Source organism: Miniopterus schreibersii (assembly GCF_964146895.1).
Source record: "Miniopterus schreibersii genome assembly, chromosome: 19".
Classification (NCBI taxonomy): domain Eukaryota; kingdom Metazoa; phylum Chordata; class Mammalia; order Chiroptera; family Miniopteridae; genus Miniopterus; species Miniopterus schreibersii.
The window spans coordinates 5,090,706-5,113,361 of NC_138119.1; the positions used below are offsets into that span (position 1 = coordinate 5,090,706).

The 22,656-nt window shown below is 40.0% G+C and overlaps 1 protein-coding gene across 1 annotated transcript in view; it reads left to right on the forward strand.

Moving 5' to 3' along the window:
* GNAI3 (G protein subunit alpha i3) overlaps positions 1–22,656 on the forward strand; it is a 34,663-nt gene that overhangs the window by 2,032 nt on the left and 9,975 nt on the right. The window contains exons 2-5 of the mRNA XM_081121141.1: positions 16,309–16,351; positions 16,466–16,607; positions 19,159–19,316; positions 21,038–21,166. Coding sequence (XP_080977267.1) covers positions 16,309–16,351; positions 16,466–16,607; positions 19,159–19,316; positions 21,038–21,166 — 472 coding nt within the window. The remainder of the gene's footprint in view (positions 1–16,308; positions 16,352–16,465; positions 16,608–19,158; positions 19,317–21,037; positions 21,167–22,656) is intronic.

Genomic DNA, 22,656 nt, shown 5'->3' on the forward strand with positions numbered 1-22,656 from the left:
AGTGGCAGGATTTGGCAGGCGGAACTTGGGCAATCAGAACTTGTCCAAATGCCTACAAAAATCTTTATTCAGGACTTTATAAATAGTGCATTTAATTAAAGACAGAATGGAACACATGACGACTTAGGGAACCTCAAAAGCAGTAAGTAAAAATTCAAGTACTAAAGCATTTACTTTTAATTTTTATCAATTTCATTGTCTTAAGTAGGACTTTTTTATATTCTTGAGCAAGTTTAATCAACCAATTCACGTAGGTTACAGATACAGATGCTCTTGCTTGAACCATATCTTAATGCACATAAGGAATTCAGGTTTTCTCCCTTGCTATTTCTATAAGCAAATGCACCTATCACAGTATACAAAGACTTTTCTTTTTGCTGTAGAATACCTCCTTTGATGTTCATGTAAGTGTTCATGTAAGATGTTCATTTTTACTTCATCTCTGTGAAGCTATCGAACACAGTCTTAAGTTGAGATCTATTTACTTGCCCTTGTCTCTCCTGGCACATAGTAGGTGTTCATTAGATAATACTGTATTTTCTTCCTTGCAGGGACGTAGTTTAGCATAGTGACTAACAGCGTGGACTCTGAAGTCAGATTGTTTCACATTCAAATTCCCATTCACCAGCTATAACCTCCAGAAAGTTATTTGTGCCATTCCTCTCTGCCTCAGCTTCCTCATCTTTTAAAATGGAGAAAATAGAGGTACTTCATAGGATTGCTGTGAGGGTTAAATATGGTCATAATGCGAAGTAGAATACAGCTTAGTGAATATTAGCCATTTTGTTGTTATTAAATCAAAATGAATGTTACAGATTACAGGTGCTGTGCAATTCAGATGAAGAAACTAGTGTGAGTTGAATTAGTTAAGGAAGACTTCAGTGTTACAATTCTTTGATTACCTTTGGTCTGAATTTCCTTTAGATCTGTTATTGGGAGGATCTTGATATGACAAATTAATATGGAATCAGAATATTCTATAGAAAGACAAAATTATATTTTGCAAAGCTTCCCAAGCAGAGTGCAGTGCATAGGATGACATACAAGTGTGCTGTTGGCAAATTTTTAAATAGTTTTGAAATTTTAAATCATTTTTATAATTTTTCATTACAACGGTTGAAATGATACTTTTGTGAAGCTTATCATTTCAGCTATTCTTTTCAAGCAGATTATTTAATTATTTAAAAAATATTAGTATATCCTTTTTAAGCTCTTTAAGGAAATTTAATAAATATCAATCTTTTGTATTACTACTTAGTTTTATAAGTTATTGCATCATCTACTCCTGTGCTCTCTCCAGATTTCTATTTCTTGTAGTTCCCCTTAGCAGATCTTGAGAAAACATGATACAAAATGAGACTGATGCTTTGCTCTTTAGGATTCTGTCAGTGGTGGCATGGCAAAAATTAAGTTGCATGCAGAGAATTGGAATCCTCTAATTCACTAAAACCCTGTCTTATACAATCGATGATTCACATTTAAATGTCTGCGTATCACCCTGGCTGAATATGCTTGTTGAAAATAAGGCAGTCCTTTGATAAGTACTGTGTTACATTATATCCTCATAGGATGATATTCTTTACACTATTTGTCATTATTTGGCATAAGATTCATAGACAGTTGTTAAATTTCTTGGGAGGATGCAACTTGTGTCTAAGAAAAAAAATTGGCATAAAAAATAGAAATTCACATAATAAAAATAGGTTTGTGTTTTATAAGCACTTACTGTTCTTTGTGTCTTTTGTTTAAATGCATTCATCATTCTGCAGTCTTGACAATGTGGCCCTTTTTAGGAATTATAAGATTGTAATCTTCCCTGAATAGGCTAATTCTGTAGTGATGACATACAGAGTGGGGTGCTTAGTACTTATTAGAGTTTACAGGGCATGTAACCTTTTAATCAGGGCGGCAGCTATGTTTCTTTAAAACTAATTTTTAGCCTATTAGACTTACTTGCAGGATTACAAAAAAGTCTTTTAGTTTTGTGGCGGTTTTCTCTAATGAAAGCGAGTTCCTCTTTTAGAGAAAGTTGGTGAAATCTGAAGACCTGTGCTCCTTACTTGGTTCCTCCCCTGGTGCTGAGCTGCCTCATCCCCAGCCTCTTGGCTTTTTAAAAATTGTTGGCCAGGTCTGTGTACCCCTTAGGGCTTCGGAAGATCCATGGCTTTTTAAAAATTGTTGGCCAGGTTTGTGGTTAGATCATTTTCCTGGGGAGAGGAGCCGTAGATTGTAGATTTCATTGGTGGCTCTTCTACAATACCGCCTGCCCTGCATTCTTTACAGTCCCTCACTGGGACTAAGAGAATCAGTAGCTTTGCAAAAATGGAAAGTTCAAAATGCAAAAGAAAAAATCCAGACATTGTGAACAGTTTTTAGTTCCTCTTTTAGAGGACAGTTTTTCACTTGGAATTTTTGAGAAATTTGTTTTCTATACTTGAAATGGCTCATCTTTCTCCTGTTTCCCTAGTGAATTAATGAACTACTGGCTGCTGCTTACCGCGGGTCGATACGTCCAATACAGCACTTACTCCCCACTTCACTCTCCTCCACATCCACCTGTCGTGCACTTGCCTGCTCTGGCCTCATCATTCTCAAAATCATCTAGGCTGAAAACACTCATTTAACTCTTCTCTTGCTGTCATCCTTATAACCAGTTGCCAAGTCCTGTGGCTCATTGTTATCAGATTTTTCGATTTCATGGACCAATAAAATTAATGTTTTTGTTGTTGACTGATTTAGGATTCCTCATTTTCTTTGTCTTAGTAAATACATTTTAAAAATATCCCAGAGTACCATCTATTGTGATTACTGTGTAGTTCCCTTTCCTCCATGAAGCCTTTTTGATGTTCTGAATTGGCTATGATCCGACCCTCTCTTGGAAATCTCATAGTGCTTTCTATGCCTCTTATAGTCTGTCTGCCTTATATTATGATTATTGTATACTTAGCTGCTCCTAACTACATGGTCCTTGAGGGCTGAGAGAACTAGGTATTTTCCATCTTTATATCTGCTGCGGGACCTAATATAATGCTAAGGTGTTTTGCCTGTAAGGAACAGAAACTCACTCATACTTGTTCCAATTGAGGAGTTTATTGAAAGGACACAGTGGGCAACTTCATAGGCATCAGACATCCAAGGATAGATAAGAAATGAAATAGAGCCAGGTCGCATGCGCAGGGAGTGTGATACGTGCCCCTCCCCCCATTTCTCCTAGAACAGAATGGACACTTGTTCTGCTTTGTTGGTAAGTCACCTCTTCAGATCAGCTTTCTCTTCTCACTTTGCCCCTGCACCCTCTGCCACCCCTCAATTTTCAGCTTTGGCTTACTCTTGACACCCCTGGCCCACACACTGCCTGACCTGGTAGTTCAAGGGCTTCATGTCATCTGACTCAGGTTCCCAGGATCCCCGTTTCAGGTTCCTGGGAAGGAATATCAGATTGGCCCAGCCATGTCAGGTGCCCACCACTGTGTAGCCAGCTGTGGGAATATGGCAGGGTTGATGGGGTATGATGAGTTCCAGAAGGCTCGCCCTTTCAGGGACTGGGTGGGTCAAATTCTCTATTAAAGGCGTGCATAGAGAGTTACTGATTAATAGATGACAGTCCTACCGTCTAGTAGACACTCATTAAATACAAGTTGAACTTAATGGAATGAGATAAAATATTGAAGAACTAAACATATCCCTGCTTTAGTTTTTCATTAATTCACGAGAACATGCCTGCTAATTCTCAGTATTAAGTTGTCACTTTATATGATTGGGAGATGTAATTAAATTCAACTTGAGGTAGGGTGCAGGATTTTAAACTCCCGTTATCAACACATCCAACTTAGAATAGTTATTTAATTACTATTCAATAATTGAAATTCACCTGAATTGAATTACTTTCTATTTTAATTCAGGAATTGATTTTTTAATGCATATAATCAGTACAGGGTCTGTGCTTCATCACTCTTGCTTTTTCCTGGGCTGTTTTTTCCCTACTGTTTTTATGAGCACCAGAAAATTGTCCAAAGCTAAGGGAAGAGGTAAAACAGACTGTTTTGCTCCTTGTTAATAATCTTGCCTAGAGGGTTTTTTGTTTTGCTGTGTTTTGTTTCGTTTTTAGGGAGTAGGTAAAAAGACTGCCCATAGATTTGCGCTATCATACTCTGTCTTATGTTTCTTTAATTAGTGTAGTTTTGTTTTATTAAGGGTTGGGGCTTGATGGGGAAAGCGGGGAAGAAGAGATGCTTTCAAGTAATTACTCAGGAGCTAGAATGTTAGCCATAAAGACAAAAAATTAGAAATGTGGGCCTCATAAGAAACGTCTAGAGCAATGGACACTGAATTTGTTCAGATTTCTGGAGTTTGTTTTAAAATTTGATTTTAGACAGAAGACAGTAGGCTAGCACTAATAAAACACATCTCTTTGAACTGGTAGCTCAGTTCAGAAATAGGAGTCACCACAATATAAGGCAAAGAGCAAAGGGACTGAAAATTGGGAGATCAGTCCTACTCTCTGAGCTTTGTTTTCCTTGCTCTGCACGATGGGGTCTGATCTCAGTGGTCCTTTTTCTGCGGAGGTTGTATTATCAACCAGATGGAATATTTTAGCAGATTATAAAGAGGGCTGTTTTTGCATTGTTAGTTCTCTTATTCTTGGGTTCGAATGAACTTAGTTTAACATAAAGCTGTTTAGCTCTTTAGGAAGGTAGTTAAAATCTAAGGTTAAAACCCTGAAAGACATAAATTACGTAAAGTGTCCATAGTGTAAGTGTTCAAGAGACTATAAAGAAAAGCATTTGATTTTAACCCCCCGTTCTTAAACTGTCTTAGTTTTTGGTATATTTATTTTTCAGTGTTTAGCAAGTTAGTTATCTTTAAGCCTTTATCTCTCCAGGCTATCCTGTTACCTGCTTAGCAGTCATCTGTATCATTTCTGTAATTCAAGCTGCTTGAACTGAGTAACATTGTGTTAGGATCACTGTTTAATTGTAGTTTTGATACAGTTCTCTATGTAAATGAAATATTTCATTTTCCATGTTTTGCTCTTAAGTTGTAACAGAAATGAGTATATCTGATATGAACTAAGCAAAGAAGGATTCCAGAAAGACCAAATTTGTTTGGTGATCTTAGACGTCTAAGTTTCAAGAGGGCATAGACTTTAGACATGAATTTCCTTTGATTTCCAAGTCAGACTTGGAAGATACTTAGAAGTTTAAGAAAGACTGTTAAGGATTAGCTGGGATATTATTGTGTTCATTGTTTGCTGCCATGGGCCTCTTTTTGTCACCAAGTCTACTCAAATGGGTTAATGTTTTTAATATTCAACCAAGTCTTAGTTTTGTGAATGATGTTAGTATTTTACATCTCAAAATTGCTTAACTTAAACGTAGGTAGTGTTCTAAATTTTTTCCTAGCTGCTCATGTAAATCTGTAGCTGTAGAACCGGTATGTCTCACCGTGATCAAAACATATACTCTCTTTGTATATTTAAATTGTGCTGGTATTTTCTGCTCTGTTCATGTGGCCTGATGTTAACACCCACTGCACTGGTGATACAGGCACCATTTAAATCAGACTTCTTTAAAATTAGCGAGGTATCTTGATTCTTGTCATCTTGTAATTAATCTTCTGGTAATGGTTCAGTTTTTAAATTAGAATAGTATTCTATTCCATTGAATTCTAAAAAACTTATTATGGAAATATGGCTTTCTGTTTTAGTCATATATTGATATCCCTAGGTTTTAAAATTTTTTCTTATTAAATGGATAGTTTTATGGAAATCGATTTTGCCCAGGACCTTGGAAATTGCATTTTACAAATTACTGTAAGTTACAGAAGGATTGTGTTAGAGTGACATACTTTTAACAGAACATTTTCCCATTTCCTGAGGTTAGAATATGGGAATCATTAACTTCAAAACAGGGCTGTGTTTGAGGTAGTGATGTAATTACCGCCACAATTTGCATAGTTACTGTAGTTCTGATGTCTGTGTGTGATAGCACAGCCTTAAACTTTCTATGGAAGTCGTTTCAATGTTGAGTTATGTATTTTGGAAAATAACAGATTGAACTATTTTGGTTTAATGATAGGAATCTTTTTCACCATTTTGCAGCATTAGTAAATCCTCACATATTTTACTTCATTTCAGGTTGTTAAGAAATAATTTCCTTCCTTCTACTTCTAAGAAGAGAAGTATATTTCTTATTCTTTTATTTGTGTTATTATGGTTGTAATTAAAATCCACATTCATTAGGATTTGTAGTTCTTTCAACTTTTTCTAGACTACTTAAAAGTTTTTTAAAATAAACTTTTTAGTTTGGAATAATTTTAGATTTATAGAAAAGCCACAAGATAGTGCATAGAGTCCTGTACACTCTTCACCTGGTTTCCTGTAATGTTCACATCTTATGTAGCAATGGTACAGTTGTCAGCACTAAACTTCACACTTCATTGGGATTTCAGCAGTTTTCCCACCAATGTTCTTTTCCTGCTCCAGGATCAAGTCTTGGACACCGCATTGCATTTGATCAAGGCTACTTTTAATTGAGCTTTTTGACTTTCAGTGTCGCATTGTCCAGAGGAGGCTCATTTATTAAGCTGCTTATGATTAGGTATCCCTGATCGTCTTATATGTGCTCACGTACTTTCCTAGCCTAGAGATTAAAAATAACTGAGAAATAGAACTCTGAAGCAATCCAAGCTGTGGAGATACACAAGTAAACAGTGATAATATATGTGGAATGTGGTTACAGAAGGAGTAGCCAAATTCTGGTAGGAGGAGGAGGAGGAGATGTATCAGGGGAGGCCTCCCAGAGGAGGTGACATTTGAGATGGACCTTGAAGGATAAATAGGAACTCTTAAGGCAGACACTGGAGAGAAGCGCATCCAGACAGAAGGAATAATAGTATGTACAAAAGCTCAGAAGTATCTGTGAGCAAATAATTAGATTTGCCTGGAATGAAGGGTTGCTATAGGAGTGGAGGAGGTGAGGCCAGAAAGGTATGCAGGGGATTAAAAGAGTGTGGATTTGAGTATTTCACATTTCTGTCTCACAAGAAAATTCGAGGCAGGGTTCATAAGAAATGTATCTTCACAAAATTAATTTTCAGTAATGTCATGTATACGAACCGTATAATTTAGGGTTAGCATCAAAATGGCTTGCTTTTTGTTGACCTGCTTTCAAAGAAGTGAAAGGAAGCTCACTCAGCAGAAGCCATAGTTAGGATACTGAGGCAGCCAGAGGCTAAGCCCCTCCTTGCCCACCAGTGAGCGCCCCCTCGGCGATCTCTTTATATTCTGCAGAGGCGAGGGGCAGCCCCGCTTGTCCCTCTGGCGTGGCCGCTGCCCAGAGAGAACACCTCATCTCTGGCAGCGCTCAGGTTGCCGCGTCACGTCCTAAGTGAGAGTGTTTTGAGGAGAGCGACTTTGCCGAGTGAGCTGCCTCCGTTTTCCCTCTCAACCCAGCCCGCATCTTCCGTAGGTGATCTGTGAATGCTGAAGTGGCGGGCAGCTCTCTGCTTTATAGGCTCTGAGGCTTGTAAAACGATAGGATCGCCCATGGAGGTGGAGAAAGATGTGAAACTGAACAGACCATACGCTACTGTGCCTACTGTGCGAGCCAGACATATTTTGGTGGTTAGAGTTTTTTTTTAATACCTCCCCCTCCCTCATTGCATGTTTACCTTCTAGAAATATTTCATGAAGAAGTAATTGATGTTGGGGAGTGACACAGGTGACTTCAGAGATAACTGGTCATCTTTAATGTTTTATGCTGAGTGATAGGGTGCACAGATGTTTTGTTACACATATGTCACAGATATTCCCTTTTATGTATTCAGTGTTTAATCAAACCACCTTAAGATTGTTTAAAGGCCAAAAAAGGTAATCGATTTAACTTAAAGCCAGTTCCATTCAGTTTTTTTATTTTTTAACTTTAATTTTTTGCTTTGATCACAAGGAACAGAAAACTCAGGCCAGCTCAAGGAGTCGGGCGGGAGCTGCCGTCAGCGGCGAGGGTCTCCCGGGAAGCCGGGAGAACGAACGGAAGCGTGGGCCCGGCGCAGACAGTGCTCTGGCGGCCGCTTCTGTCCCGGTTCTGTCTTCCCGTCGCCTTCCCTCTCTGCCTCTTTCTACTTTCCTGTCTTCGCTTGGTCTCCTGTGCCTCTTCCCGTCCTTTCCGTCTCCCTGGTCCCACCCGTGGTCTTTCCGCGCCTCTGTCCCTTCCCTGCGCGCCCTCGCCTCTCGCGGACCTTCGGGCTCTGCACTTTGTCCGTGATCCTCTCTCCTCTCTCGGCCGCTCCCCGTCCTTCCCCTTAGGACGCTGACGGGCACGGAGCCCTGCTGCGGCAGCCTGGGTTTTCACACACTGCAGCCTCCGTCTCCTCAGAGAATCTGCTTGGGGGCCCTCCCCATCTTTGGAGTGAGGTGGAAGAGGGTGTAGGCCCTCTGTCAGCTGTGGCCGGGTGACTCCGGCCTCGGGCATTTACTTCCTCATCCAGTCACAGGGAGGGGAGTGGCCCGATCGTGTAGGCCTTAGCAAGTTTTATCAAAAATTTCTTACATCCACTTTAAGCCTTTTTGGTGATAGCTTCCAAGAAAAACCTTTTCAGAGAAGAGACCATTTTCTCTGTTCCATTCTCAATTTACTGCCATCTTTTACCTTTAAGATAGTCATTCATTTATTCACTCACTAAACAGTTGTTTGATGAGAACTCACTGTGTTTCACACTTTCTTTTAGGTGTTGGGATACGGGATGGACAGGACAGATTTGTAATAGTTTCACTGAAGTGTATGGTGGGTGTGAGGGAGCTGGGACAGGCTTAGAGTAAGGTTTACGGGGAAAGAGGGAGAGTAGGAGGAGGCTTGTTAGCGAGTCCAAGTTGATCGTATATGTGGGGTGAGAGGTGAGGGATAGCCCGGAATGGGTGTGGGACTGACTAAAAATAGCAGAGGAATGGAAATCGTCTGTTTCTGTTAACTGCCCACATTGAAAATTCCACCCATTGCAACTGGCATTTGCAAAATGTGATTAGGTAACCTCTGAATCTCATGGAAACTCAAGCCATTCATCATACAGGCAGTTATCATGTGCCTACCTGTCCTAGATTGTGGCTAGATGCGGAGGTGGGGGGGCCACACAAATAGAAGCCACTAATTTGTGCTTTGGAAGAGTGTGCTTTTGAGTGTAGGACTACTGGAGACCTAAACAAGTACAACCCAATTTATTACATCAGTTTGACCAAGTGTAGTGTGATGGTGTTTGACACTGGCCTGGAGGATCAGGTTGAGCCTGGTCAGAGTGCCCTTGAGGTGTGGAAGGGTGTTCAGGTGGGACTAAAAGGAGTTTCATTGCCTTAATCAAGACCAAGAAAACCAGTGAGCAGCTTATGAAAAGTGAGGAGGTTAGGAGCTGGGAAGATAGTCAGATAATTTTTTTTAGTGGAGCCAGAGCTGGCTAGAGATAAAAATAAGGTGAGGTAGCTGGGAAGGACAGTTTGGAACTTCATTTTGAAAACTAACCTCTGGGACAGATGCTGAAAGGCAGTGAATAATCTATGCCAGGCACCAGAGTGGGAGTAATGGTGATGTGCAGAGGGATGGTGAAGCTTCAGCAGAGTAGAAGTTTGAACTGAACAGAGTTTTCAAGGATGTTTATGTGCAGAGGCCGAGCATATTTAGAGGGACAGTGGGCTGGGTGGAAAAAATCATTCTGATATTCTAGGCCAAGGAAACTTGCTAATTTCACACAAAGAATAGTTTCTAACTTCGCCCACAGGACCATACATTTCTAAGCTTATCTATTTCTGACACATACAAAAAATGTGGGGGGGAAAAAGACTGAGAAACAATTTTTATTTGCTCTGTGACATTTTTCACATCTGTAATTCTGCTAACCTTTTCTTTTGCTGAATTAGGAAGTGACCAGTTTTTGTATTAAGAATGGTACCTCCTTGGAAAGCATTTTGAAATGTCATTTGCACCTTCATGTGAATTTTATTGTTAGCTGCTTTCTGCCTGTCAATAAAAAGGAATCCGAGGGAGCCATAAATAATCTTGTGATTGGAACTAGCCTGGACTGTGGTCCTGTGGATCCTTAGTTATGGATAGTCACAGTTTTTAAAGAACAGCAATGTAACGTGAATATTCAGCCAGTTTGAGATTATGTAATTACAGCGTACCCTTGAGCACGAATAGAGGCGGTTTGCTGTCAGACACCCCTTCTTCACTGTTGCTGCACTGTCCGATTCTTTCCGTTTGTTCCTCCTTGATCAGGATGTCTGATTGGGGAATATACTGCTCACTGAATTATGGTCACTGTTGTGAATGGTCGGGTTAATAGGAAGATGTGAACCCATGGTCTGATTTCAAGCCCCTGTGTGTCAGAATTAGAGATTTAGTCTGCTCTTAGCCTTGTAGTAACAATACTCATAATATTTGAGTGCAACCGCAGAGCATGTCTAGGCCAAGCCCTTCACATTTGACTTATAAGGAGACAGGCATGTTCATGAAGCTAGGTGACTTGCCAAAGGCCCTACAGTTAGTCATGGCAGAGCTGGGACGAAAGTCAGCTCTTCCAGCAGAGTTTATTGTGACGTGGCATCATTTACTGAGAAAGTCCTTTTAAGTGCTTGAGTTGTAAATGAAAGGTGAGGGTAAGTTAGAAAGAAAAATCAAATATCTTTGTTGGTCAAGTTTTCAACCTGCTGTGGGACACAAGTCTACCCTATTCTAGTCGTATGTTCCCATATTTCTGATAATGGGGCCCGTAGAGAGACCAGGAGAGTGTCTTGGTCTAGCACAGGCTGGTTGTCCACACACAGTGCAGTGCCCTGTAGGAACTTAACTGTGCAGACCTCCTGGACTTTTATAAACTTTAAGATTTTCCATGGGAATAAGTATTTAAAAAGGAAAGAAGAAGGAGATGTTTCAGGTGCCACTGGAATAACCACTAGAACACGAGGTATTGGTACGAGGAGGAAGCGCAGGGAAGAGCTGGAGAGGTGCCGATGGGTGAGGAGTGGGGGAGTGGGGTAGTAGACAGGTGCATCTTGGGCTGAACTTACGTTTAAGGAAGAGAGAGCTTTTTTGTTGTTGCTGTTCCTCTGGGCGGGGTGGAGAAAATGACTCAGAAGCTTTGACATAGTTTGCTGTTTGGTTAGAGAGTGAATCCGGAGTCCATCTAGGGTTTGATTATTGGGAAACACCTGCTACTGGATTTTGAACCAACATCACTGTCCAAGGAGTTTTTATTAAATTACATTCTTTGGGCCCTAACATTACTTGGTGGTATTCTGACAGTGAAAACAACATTCACAATAATAGCTGGTTAATATTTATTGACTATCATGTGTCAGGCACTATTCTGAGCATCTTCAGTTGGCCTTTTAACAGGTCAATAAACCTTATCGCTGAAGGCACAGAAGGTAAAGGAGCAGAACATACCCACATACCCCCTGTGGGCTGGCTTGAAGTTTTCTCTTAGTCAAAATGAAAGAGGAAAGAAGAGAAGGTATCGGGTGACTCTGTTTTTGAGATCAGCCCTTTTTCAGGGTTTATTTTTAAAAACAGTGTGTATGTGAACTGACGTGTTTACTTATGTGATAATGATTTATTTATGTTAGCAGTTGACTGGACTTTTAAAAACATCTTGCAAAGAAATCGTCACCGTCTCTCATTTTTCATCCCCATAATGTAGTATGTGTTATGGGGAAAAATGGGTGGAGCATGTAATAGGAGCTCCTTGAAAATAAAGCTCAGAATGTATTTAGGTAAATATGATGATTCTAGAATAGAGTATGTGCTGGTAAATTGATTTTCATCTAATAGCACTAGTGATTATGTATACACTTGTACTAACCTCTACACACTTCTTGTTCTGTTTGGTTGTTTCTAAGATGATTTTCTAAATTAATTCTGCCCCTTTATTTCCTGCAGATTGCCTTGCTGCTTGTATTGAGAGCGGGACCATGTAACTTAGCTTCTTCTGCCCTTTTTCCTCCAAAAATCTCTGTAGCTTTACCCCTCATCCTTTCTTCCTATTGATATAGGTTGATGACCTTTAGCTATATGTCATTTTAAGGATAAATCTTCTAAGTCGAACTGATCCCATTCCCTTCTGTCTCTGGGCCCTTTCAGATCTTTCTCTCCTATATACCCTACCCCTTGCCCAGTTCCATCCCTCTGTCTATGGAGTCATCTTCAGTTCTCTCCAAGCCATAGATTCTGTCTTTTCAGTCCCTTTGTACCGATCCCATTCTTGGCATCCTTACGATTAGTACCCTGGTAGATTGAAGATGGGCAGATGAATCTCCCCTCAAACTTGTGTTGAATTTTGAAGGAAAGTAGGTAAAAAGATGTAGATAAAATTAGGAAGTTACAAACACCATATACGTGAGGTGAGACATGGGGAAAACCTAAGTGTGAGATATCATAGAGGGGGACTCACTACTGAAGCAGCAGAGCGCAGAGGATTGAGGTACAAATGAAGAGCTCAGACCTAATAAAAGGTTATAGAAAATGTTAGAATTTGGATAATGTTTAGATAAACTGGTGCTTTTTTAATAGTGCCATTTGGAAATAATAAGGAAGGGGGGCTTTGAGCTAGAAGTTGGGAGAAAATTACAGCAGTAACACACAGTAGGCACAAGGTCAGGCATAGACATGTGAGGAGCAGAAAGGATTAATTTGAGAAATGCATGAGGAGAGGAGATTTTGTTACAGCTGGATGTAAGGAGAGAAGAGGAGTAGGATCCAGGTGACTCTTAGATTTCGTACTTGGAAGAAAGGTAAGATGGTGGCACTTTTCATGGTGATCTAGAAGCTGAATGGGTCCAAGACTTTTGGTAGAAAGCAATTCAGTCTTTATTTGTATAAAATGCCTGGAACACCCACTGAAACAAATCCTGCTGCTCGATTCTATGTCAGTGAGAGGTGCCTTCTTTTAAGAGATGGAACTGGATACCTAATAAAAGCTTGGGTGGGAAAAAAAAAAAATATATATATATATATATATATATATATATATATATATATATGTATGTATAAAAATATATAGTGTGATAATGAAGAGGACAGACTGACATTGTATTGGGGAACCTTGGAAAACAGATAGGGCAGCATATTTACATACATATCTTAATCAGCACCTTTATAGGGTAGAACTTAATGAGATGGGTGAAATGGACTCTGAGATTAATAGTTATTATTTCACTCAAAATAATCCAACATAAGTGGTAGAAATGCTCATTTTAATATATAAAAGAATAGTGCAGATTACTTTATTAATCTCTGCCTTTCTTAGTTAATTTAGCTGCTGTTGCTAACAGGGAATAATTTGGAATTCTGTGTTAAATTATTAAAACTATAACTGGTATGCTTTTGTATTCTCTTCCCTTCCCCAGAATAGAAATTGATTCATTAGGGTGTTTTTTTTTTAAAGATATGCGTGGCAGAAATCACTTCTTTTTAACAGTATCATTAGAAAGTTCTCTGTGTGCTACTTGAATGTTAACTATTTTAGTGTTGCCCCTCATTATTGATTAGGTGATAAGAACAGAGATGAGGTCACATGTAAATATCCCTTTTGATTCTGTAAAAATGTAGACGTCTGGAATTTTTAAGTTACTTGAATTTTATTTTAACTAACATTTTTGGTTAATAGAGTTGAGAAATATTTAGTAAACAATCATCGTATTATACATTAGTCATTTATCTGTTCAGCAATATTTATTTGCATGACCGATTTATGTCAGGCCCAGTTTTAGGCCCTGGGAATACAGGGATGTGTAAACCTTCGCGGAGCTTATGTTTTAGTGGAGAAGACAGGAAATGAACAAATCTGTTAAGTGAAGATGTCACAAGTACTTGGAAGAAAATATAACACAGGGCGAGGGGAGCGAGGGCAGTGGGGTGGGGCTTTCTAGGTACATTGGTCAGGGAAGGTGTTCTGAAGGAAGAAGATTTTGTGAAAACCCATTCCAGCAGAGGAGTAGTGAGTTTTGCAAAGACCTGAGCCAGGATCAAGCTCGCTGAGAGCCAGTGTGGGATGTCGGAGGAGAAGTAACAAAGCTGGTCTGACAAGAGCAGAGAGAAGGAAATGGAGAAAGATGGGGGTCGGGGTGAAGAGGGAAGCAGGCCAGGGCCAGAGCGCAGTGCGCCTTCCTGCCCAGGGATTTTCCTTGGAGTGTAATCGGAGGCCGTAGGAGAATTTGAGGGCAGAGTTGTACACGATTTGATTTCCGTTTTACAAACGTCATTCCTGCTCCTGAGGGGAATACTGACCATGGGAAAGTCTCAGTCTGAAGCACTGGAGCACTTACGAAGCCTTTGCAGAGATCACCTGTGGTTTCCACTGTGCTGACCATCTACTGTGGTGCAAGAAGAACCTGTTAGAACTATGTATTTATTTAAATAAAGTTTCCTAATACTTGATTTATGTATTGGTACTGGCATTCACATTTCATCTGTATGTTATTTGTCACTTACCATTTTTAGCTTGAGCGACTGAGTCAGTGCTGGTGTCATTTACTGAGATGACGGACGACACAGGGTGGAGCAGGCTTTGGTGGGAAGGTGGGGAAAGTAACAGCTTTGGGCATTTTAAGTTTGAGAAATAGAAATCTAATGAGATACATATATCAGGTAGGTGGTTTAGATAATAGGAGTCTGGAGCCATGGTTAGAAGCCAAGATTAGAGATGTAAACTTGGAAATCATTAGCATAGAGGCAGTATACAACAACTTCGGAGCCAAGCTGGGTGAGTGCATGCAAATTTTTAGCTCTGCCACTTACTGACTGTAATTGTGGACAAGGTAACTTGACATCTCACTGCCTTATTTACCTCATGTATAAACGGGGGTTAATAATAGTATCTACCACACAGGGTTATTGCAACCTCGAGAATGAATGTAGACAGAGGAAAGGGCCAAGGAAATAATAACAGCCTTTAGAATTCAGAGGCAGGAGGGAGGAGACTGAGAAGGAGTGGGGCAGGAGTCAGACCAGGAGGATGTGGGCTCTAGAAGCCTGCCTAGTGAAGAAAATATTTCAAAGGGAGAAGTTATCAACTTGGACAAGAGATTGAGTAAGAGGAGGACCGGGAATTAACCACTGGCTTTGTTAAGATGGAAGTTTTTGGAGGCCTTGGCATGTGATTTCAGTATAGTGGTTGGTATGAACACCTGACTGGAGTGGGTTAAGTAGAGGACTGGAGGCACAGAATTGGAGAACATGAGTATAGACAACTCAGAGGCGTTTAGATATAAAGAGGAAGAGAAAAAATGGAGTGGTAGCTAGAGGAAGATTAGTGGAGCCAGGGAAGGAAGGAGTGGGGTGTGTTGATTTAAGATGGACGGTAATACAGTAAGTTTGTATACTGATGAGAGTAGCCCAGTGGGAAGAGAAAACTCGGTGATATTTGAGTGACATGGGATAACTAGCAGCCAAGACCTTGAGTAGATAAAATGAGGTGGATACGTGCACAATTGAAGACATTATCTTAGACATTGGCAGAGACAGTTCATCCTTTGATGAAGGTAGAGAGTATTCATGGAGGCACAGGTAGATTGGTGGATTTGGTTATGGGAAAGTGAGTTGTTTTTTGAGTGCTTTAATTTTTCCAAAAAAAGAGTGGCAGGATCATCAGCTGAGAGTCAGAAGTGGGAAGGGGTTTGTAAGGTTTGAGAGAGAGGAGGTAGCATGAAACAGGCATCTTGGAAGGTGGGAGAATGAATTGGCTAGGAAAATGCAGGTGGAATGTCAAGTTCAGAGGGCCCATCTGACACTTGTGGTCGTTAAAGTGGTTCTACCTGGATGAGGAGGGAACTGTGGTCAGCATGGGGGGTGTAGAGTGAAAAAGGGCTGGGGACAGTGCTCTTCTGCTTCTATTTTGAACTCCAGCCCATGGCTGAGAGGATTGCTCTAAGAACATTCCTCAGGTCCATGGGGCGTTGACAGAGGAATTAATCAAAGTGAGTAGACCAAAAACGAATTATTTCATTTTTGCCATGTTCAGTGTAGATATCCTGTTTCATGTACAGGATGAGTTCCTAGAGGTTTTGGCTTATCTCCTAGCGACTGCCTGCTGTGTCCCTGGGATACTTTCAATGAATTTTATTTGGTTGCTGAGTTATGTAAAGAAAGTTAAAAGAAAAAAACTCTAATGGAGAAACTCAGTGGTTTTTCCTGATAGATAGAAAACCTCACCAAAGTTTCCCCGGGACCTGTGGTTTCCATTAATCTGGAATTACCACTCATGTCGAGTTCATGCTTTTGTGTTTGATTCTAGGTGAATTCAAAGTCTGGTTTTCTTTCCTTTCAGGTGCTGGAGAATCTGGTAAAAGCACCATCGTGAAACAGATGAAGTAAGTTGAGACATGGCCTTTTGTAAGACTGCATTTCCTCATAATGCACAGAAGTCCATAGCATCTTTTCATTTAGGTCCATGGTAATGATTTGTGCTTTTCTTCTTTTCAAAGAATCATTCATGAGGACGGCTACTCAGAGGAAGAATGTAAACAGTATAAAGTAGTTGTCTACAGCAACACCATACAGTCCATTATTGCCATCATAAGGGCCATGGGCAGGCTAAAGATTGACTTTGGGGAAGCTGCCAGAGCAGTAAGTGTTTCTCAGTTCCTCTTCTCTTGCTCTTTTTCAGTAGATGCAGTTAAGCAAAATTTGCTTCGTGTTTTGGGGAAATGAATTTAAGCAACAAGATAAGATGTAGCAAAGTACTATGTGCTCATCTGAGAAGTGTTAGCAATCTGTTCAGGAGGTATTAGATTACCACACAAAGAGGAGTGTAGGAAATGGGTCCTGTGGATACAGTAGAAGTTTCTGGGATAACTTATTCATTGCTTCATTTACAGCACTGCTTATTATTTTATAGTAGCAAATGATAGTAAATTGATATGATGTAAAAGAGGGTGCCATGATATGTAGTCTGCTTTCTGAGGTGTAGAGATTAAAGGCAGAAACTGGTCACCCAGTATATACTTGGTAAGGACTGAATGCCAAGTCTGAATTTTAGGGGCAATTTTCATATACTCAAGAAGAGTGTATTCCTGTACTAGATTGGACTATAGGCTATGGAATGGAAGCTTCTCTCTCTCTTTTTTTTTTTTATGTGTAAGAGTTTATATTTATAACTCCTCTATTATCCTTCTCTAGTTATTTATGGTTGGTTAGAGAGTGAATGGAAAAGAATAGAGTTGGGTGTGGGACAGGTGGCTTTTTCATGTCTGCTTAGGGTGAAAGTGTGAAGTTCATTGCAGAGAGAGAGGCATCTTTACAGACCTTTATAAAGAAGGTTTATTGTGGGGAAGCCAGATTGGTCAGTGGAAGAGATTAAGTGGTAAGGGGACAATGTTTCCTCTTAAAACAGTGTTTACAAAGTCAGGACAGCAAAATTACGTAGCAATAGCTCCCTCTCTCGCTCTATTTTATTATTATTATTATTATTATTATTATTATTTATTTATTTATTTTTTAATCCTCACCTGAGGATATTTTTTTCCATATCTTTTCAGACTGTGGGGTGGGGGAGAGAAACAATGTGAGAGACACATTGACTGGTTGCCTCCCACACACGCCCCAACCACAACTAGGGATTGAGCCTGCAACTGAGGCACATGCCCCTGGCTGGAACTGAACCCAGGACCCCTCAGTCCACATGCTGTGACCACTGAGCCAAACCAGCCAGGCTCTCTCTCTATTTTAAAGTTTCCAAAATTAAAATCATGGTATTATATTTTAAAAAGTAATGCTTATTGAGGTTTTAAAATATCTGCATGATTAGAGATCAAATTTCAGAACCAAGGGACTATGAAGTCTTCCAATGTTAAACAAAGTACTATACCATCTACATAGAAGGGGCTGCTCACTGTTTAGAATTTGCCAATTTATGTAATTTTTCAGCTTTTCTCATTCATTTATGTTAAATATTTATCTCTGCAAAGAGAGAAGGGCAATTCAGATATTAGATAAAGTTTCTTAGAGAGAGTTGTGCCTGAAAAAAATGCAGTAAAAAATACAAGAAAGGATCTTAAAGGAGGAATATTACTCAGCAAACACCATTAAGGCTGAAGAGCCTGAGTTTGGCAGAATTAATGGAAGTGTACTCTGGTTGGCTTTGTTTTGCTTTGCGTAGGTGGACACACACATCTTTGGAGGATTTGGCTGTGATTGCATGTGTGGTCGGAAATGCTCTTTGCTGGCCACTGTGATACAATTGATTGCTCCCCTTCCCCCTTCGCTTTTTCTTTACCCAGATACACTTTTTAGTATCTGCATTTGCAGAGTCCATTGGAAATCTCCAGAGGCAGATATTAGATTTTAGTGGGGAGCATCCCATGAGACTGGTGTTCGTTTTTATACGATCTGACAATTCAGGCTGAGAAGAACAAAGCAAAACAGTCACAGTTCTCAGCCCCTTTTGGTCCTCTCTCCCCCTCCCATGTTTTAGGTTTAAAATCTTATAAAGCTGTGTCTGTGACTCATGAAGTTTTGGTCAAATCTCTCTTTATAACTCTCTTTTCCTCCTGCTGCCTTTCCCCCCTGTCTTATTTAGAGGGTTATTATTCCTGTGGGGAAATCTAGACACTGAAATTTCCCTTGAGGGATTTATTTCCCCCCCTAGGCTTCCAGATTTCTAAAATGCCCCAGCCTCCACTTCTTCCTGTTCCTGTCTGACCCGAAGGGGAAAGGAGAGAACACTCTTTCCCTAAACTTGTTTTACTTTCTTTACTCCCTTTGACGCATGTAGACGTTACCTCTTATGTGCTAGTTTTCATTGCAGGCTTCCTTGCACAGAATGCAAATGAGTTACATGTGTCTGTCTCACAGGCCAGTTTTTTTCTGTCATAATTTATGAGTAATCAGGATGGAGATTTGTAGGCCAGTCAGAAGAGATCTTTGCAGGGGATGGTGGTCTGTGGAGAAGTGGGTAGGGGTAGGGGGAGTGAAACCATTCATTCCTTGGCTCACCTTTGCTTCTGACTGTAGAGGAGAAGGGATGAGACTTCACTGTGAATTCTCGGACTGCCCTGCCAGCAAAGGTCTTTTTAATGCCTCTTTAAAAATAATATGACGTATAATGCGTGCGTGCGTGCGTGTGTGTGTAAGAGACTTGCCGAGTCTTTAAGAACTGAGATCACCTGTCTCTCTCCAGGATGATGCTCGGCAGTTATTTGTCCTAGCCGGCAGCGCCGAGGAAGGAGTCATGACCCCAGAACTAGCGGGAGTGATCCGGCGGCTCTGGCAGGATGGCGGCGTGCAGGCGTGCTTCTGCAGGTCCAGGGAGTACCAGCTCAACGACTCTGCCTCATAGTAAGTCATCTTTCCCTTGAAGTCACGGAAAATAACTTGGTGACTCTGGAGGAAGTTCATTGTCCCTCCTTAATGGTGGGAAATGGGGAAGTGACAGACACTCTTCGAAGTTGATGGATTCCTTATAAAGGTGCTTCAGTTTAGTTGGGGAGCCCTTGGTCATTTTGTATGACTTGGAGAAAAACATTTCCTCTGGGAATGTAAACGGGAGACGTGGCGCCATGAAAGTCTCTGTGGTAGTTTATAAGCGACGAGTGAAACTGGGGGCGTCTCTTGCAGCTCAGTGAGCCCCTCTGTCTGCGTCGGGCCTCGCGTCGCGGCCGGCCTGCGGGGCAGCTTAGGACTGGGATCTCTATGCGCCCAGCTCCGTGCCGGGCTGCGCTGTGGATTTCTCTGGTTCTAGTCCCCACTTAGAAATCTCGTGCCAGACCACAAGAGCAGACTTTATATAGAAAGGGAATGTTGAGTCTTGGAACAAAGTTGAAGCATCTGTTTGTCAAGGAAATTCTCTTGGGTAGTTTTAGAAAATTTGTAATGAATGCTTCGGTTAAGCTATAACATGCTCTCCTGTGTGCTTCTTTTACCACATGGTTACTTGTAAGACCTACATTCGAATGTTCTTAACATGCATTTTGGGGGCTTGGTGAGCTCTTGTTACTTGTATTCATTTCTTTACTAAATGAAGACACTTTTAAACATTAAGGTATTTTTTTTCCAGTATTGTATTTTCCCACTTTCCCATCCTCATTCTAGCTTAAATTGTTATAAGAAGAAATTAAATGACATTTGAAAAACTTACTGATTCTTTAAGAAAAAATTTTACTTGAGAAGCATTTCAGGATTCCTGCCCCTCTTTTAATAATATTTTAAAATTGCAAATATTGGTAGTTTAAATAATTCTCTCAGTAGTCATCAAAGCTAGATTGTAATTGTTTTTTTATCAGACATTCAGTAAGCTCTGAATCCTCCAACTACACTTGAAGCCATGTGATTTATAGTGTTTTCCCCCCTAATTATGTATTTAAACTTGACTGATTCCTTATTAATGATTCACTTACAATGCACCACCTGTTCTTCACTTGTCAGGCCAAAAAATCTTTAGAAACCCTGAAATCGTGAAGAATTTAATTTAGCTTTGAAGCAGTCTTTTAATTATTTAACTGACAAATTAAATTTCTTTGAAGGTATTTATAGTTTGTTTTTGGCTTAGATTTTTTTTTTTAAAAAACCACAACTTTTAGTTTCATAAATAAAAACAGGAAATACTCATTCTTATTGAGCATAGTTCTCTTTTTAGTAATTCAAACACCATTCTCTAAAGTCCTAGCAAATGTTTAAACATACAAAAATCCCATTAACTTTAAATGTCGGGGGGCTTTTGGTTTGTGGACTGTGCAGTGCGAAGTTAAATTAGTATCCAATTTCAGGAATCTTTCTTTAGAAGAATAACATTTCCACATTTGTTTTGGTTTTTAATTAGCCTTCACAGTCTAATTCTGATAGAATTAAAACCACTTTTGTGTAGTGTGTATAGACAGATCACTTTGTTTGTCCTGTGCTAGGTTCACATTTTCTTGTTATCATTTCTTTGATACTGATTCTGATTCTGTTCTGCCACTTGAGTTCAAGATCTACCTTTGGTAAGGAGCTAGTTTAGTCTGTTGACTTGCTGTGCACATGGTTGGCTTCCCCAGGTAAAAATTAATGTGTATTTTATTTAGTTACCTAAATGATTTGGATAGAATATCCCAAACCAACTACATTCCAACTCAGCAAGATGTCCTGCGGACAAGAGTGAAGACCACAGGCATTGTGGAAACGCATTTCACCTTCAAAGACCTGTACTTCAAGTAAGTCATTCACCTTTTGGCAGGATGTGCCAAACACACACATCTTTTCTTTAGTGTCTCTTAATGAGGGTAAAGGTTCTCTAGGCAATATTTCTTGGTTTAGAAACTTCTCGTATCCATCAGCCAGTATTTGAATGTTTGAACTGTGGGAGTTGAAGCGTTTCTTTTTTCTCCAAGTAGCATAAATATTTTTGTCCATTTGGAGGAACTAAATTCAAAATTAAATTGTAACTTAGGTGTGAATAAAAGTAATCATCTGGTTACCGATGTGTTTTATTTTGAATTTTACTCTTTTCAGCTGCTTTTTTGTTAGAACCACCAAAACAGGTATTGCATGTTTGTTGTTTAGAAGGGTAACAACAACACTAAAGGCAGAAAACCAGTTTTGTGGCTTTGTTCTACCATTTTGGCATTAAAATGGAAATGCTTTTCTCACCAGTGTCAATCCTTTCTTACTGGGTTACATATCCCTTTAAGTTTAATGGAACGCAGCTAATGTGGTCATGGCTCTTGGACTGATCTGTGCACAACTAAGATTTTAATACAGTGCAGAATGGAAAATTGATCTGGGGATAAAGATTTTTTGGGGAGGTATGATGACATGTTAACAGTGCTTGTTTTAAAAAAAATTCTAGGATTTTAATACAAAGGATTTTCTTATCAGCATTTAGTAATTCTAAAAAAGGCTTCAGCTTGTCTCCGTGTTAGTGGTCTTTTGTAAATATTAGAACTGTCTTTGGTTTCTGTTTTCTGCTTTTGTGACCTTTGAGATTAGAAGTAGACTTTCTCCCTTTAACATATGATGACCTCTTTATGCTTGTATGTAGAATGTAATAGTGAGCATTGTTGCACACAAATGTGACTTTTAGCTCAGATCCTCTGTTTTCTTTTCTCTGAAATAAATTGATTCAGAGGATTTGTGAAATCCACACAGTTTAGGTATGACTAGATACCAGCTGAGGTCTTGAAATCTTAATATACCTAAACAGATTTGAAACCTGGAAATACAGGAAATAGCCGTTCAGCTGAATATTTATAGAAGAGCTGCTTATTTTTAGAACTGGTGAATTTATTTAACAAGAGTAGCAGAGGCCCTGGCCAGTGTGGCTCAGTGGGTTGGAGTGTCGTCCCGTGTACCTAAGGGTCGCAGTGTTCGATTTCCAGTCAGGCTACTTGCCCAGGTTGTGGGTTCGATCTCTGGTCAGGGTGCATGTGGGAGGCAACCGATCGATGTTTCTTTCTCCCTTTCCCTTCCTCTCTAAAAATCAATGGAGACATATCCTCGGGTGAGGATTTAAAAAAAAAAAAAGTAGCAGAGACCAATCACCCGTGAAACCATAAGAATGAGTTGAGTGTGTGTATTAGAAGATTGGTAGTCCATTTATAATTAATGCCATGGCCTTTATTTTGTGTGGGCAACTTGTTGATGTTGGCATAGATTGATCTTTAGTTAGGTGAATCCTACTAAAGGATCCTCCTGTCAGTCTCAG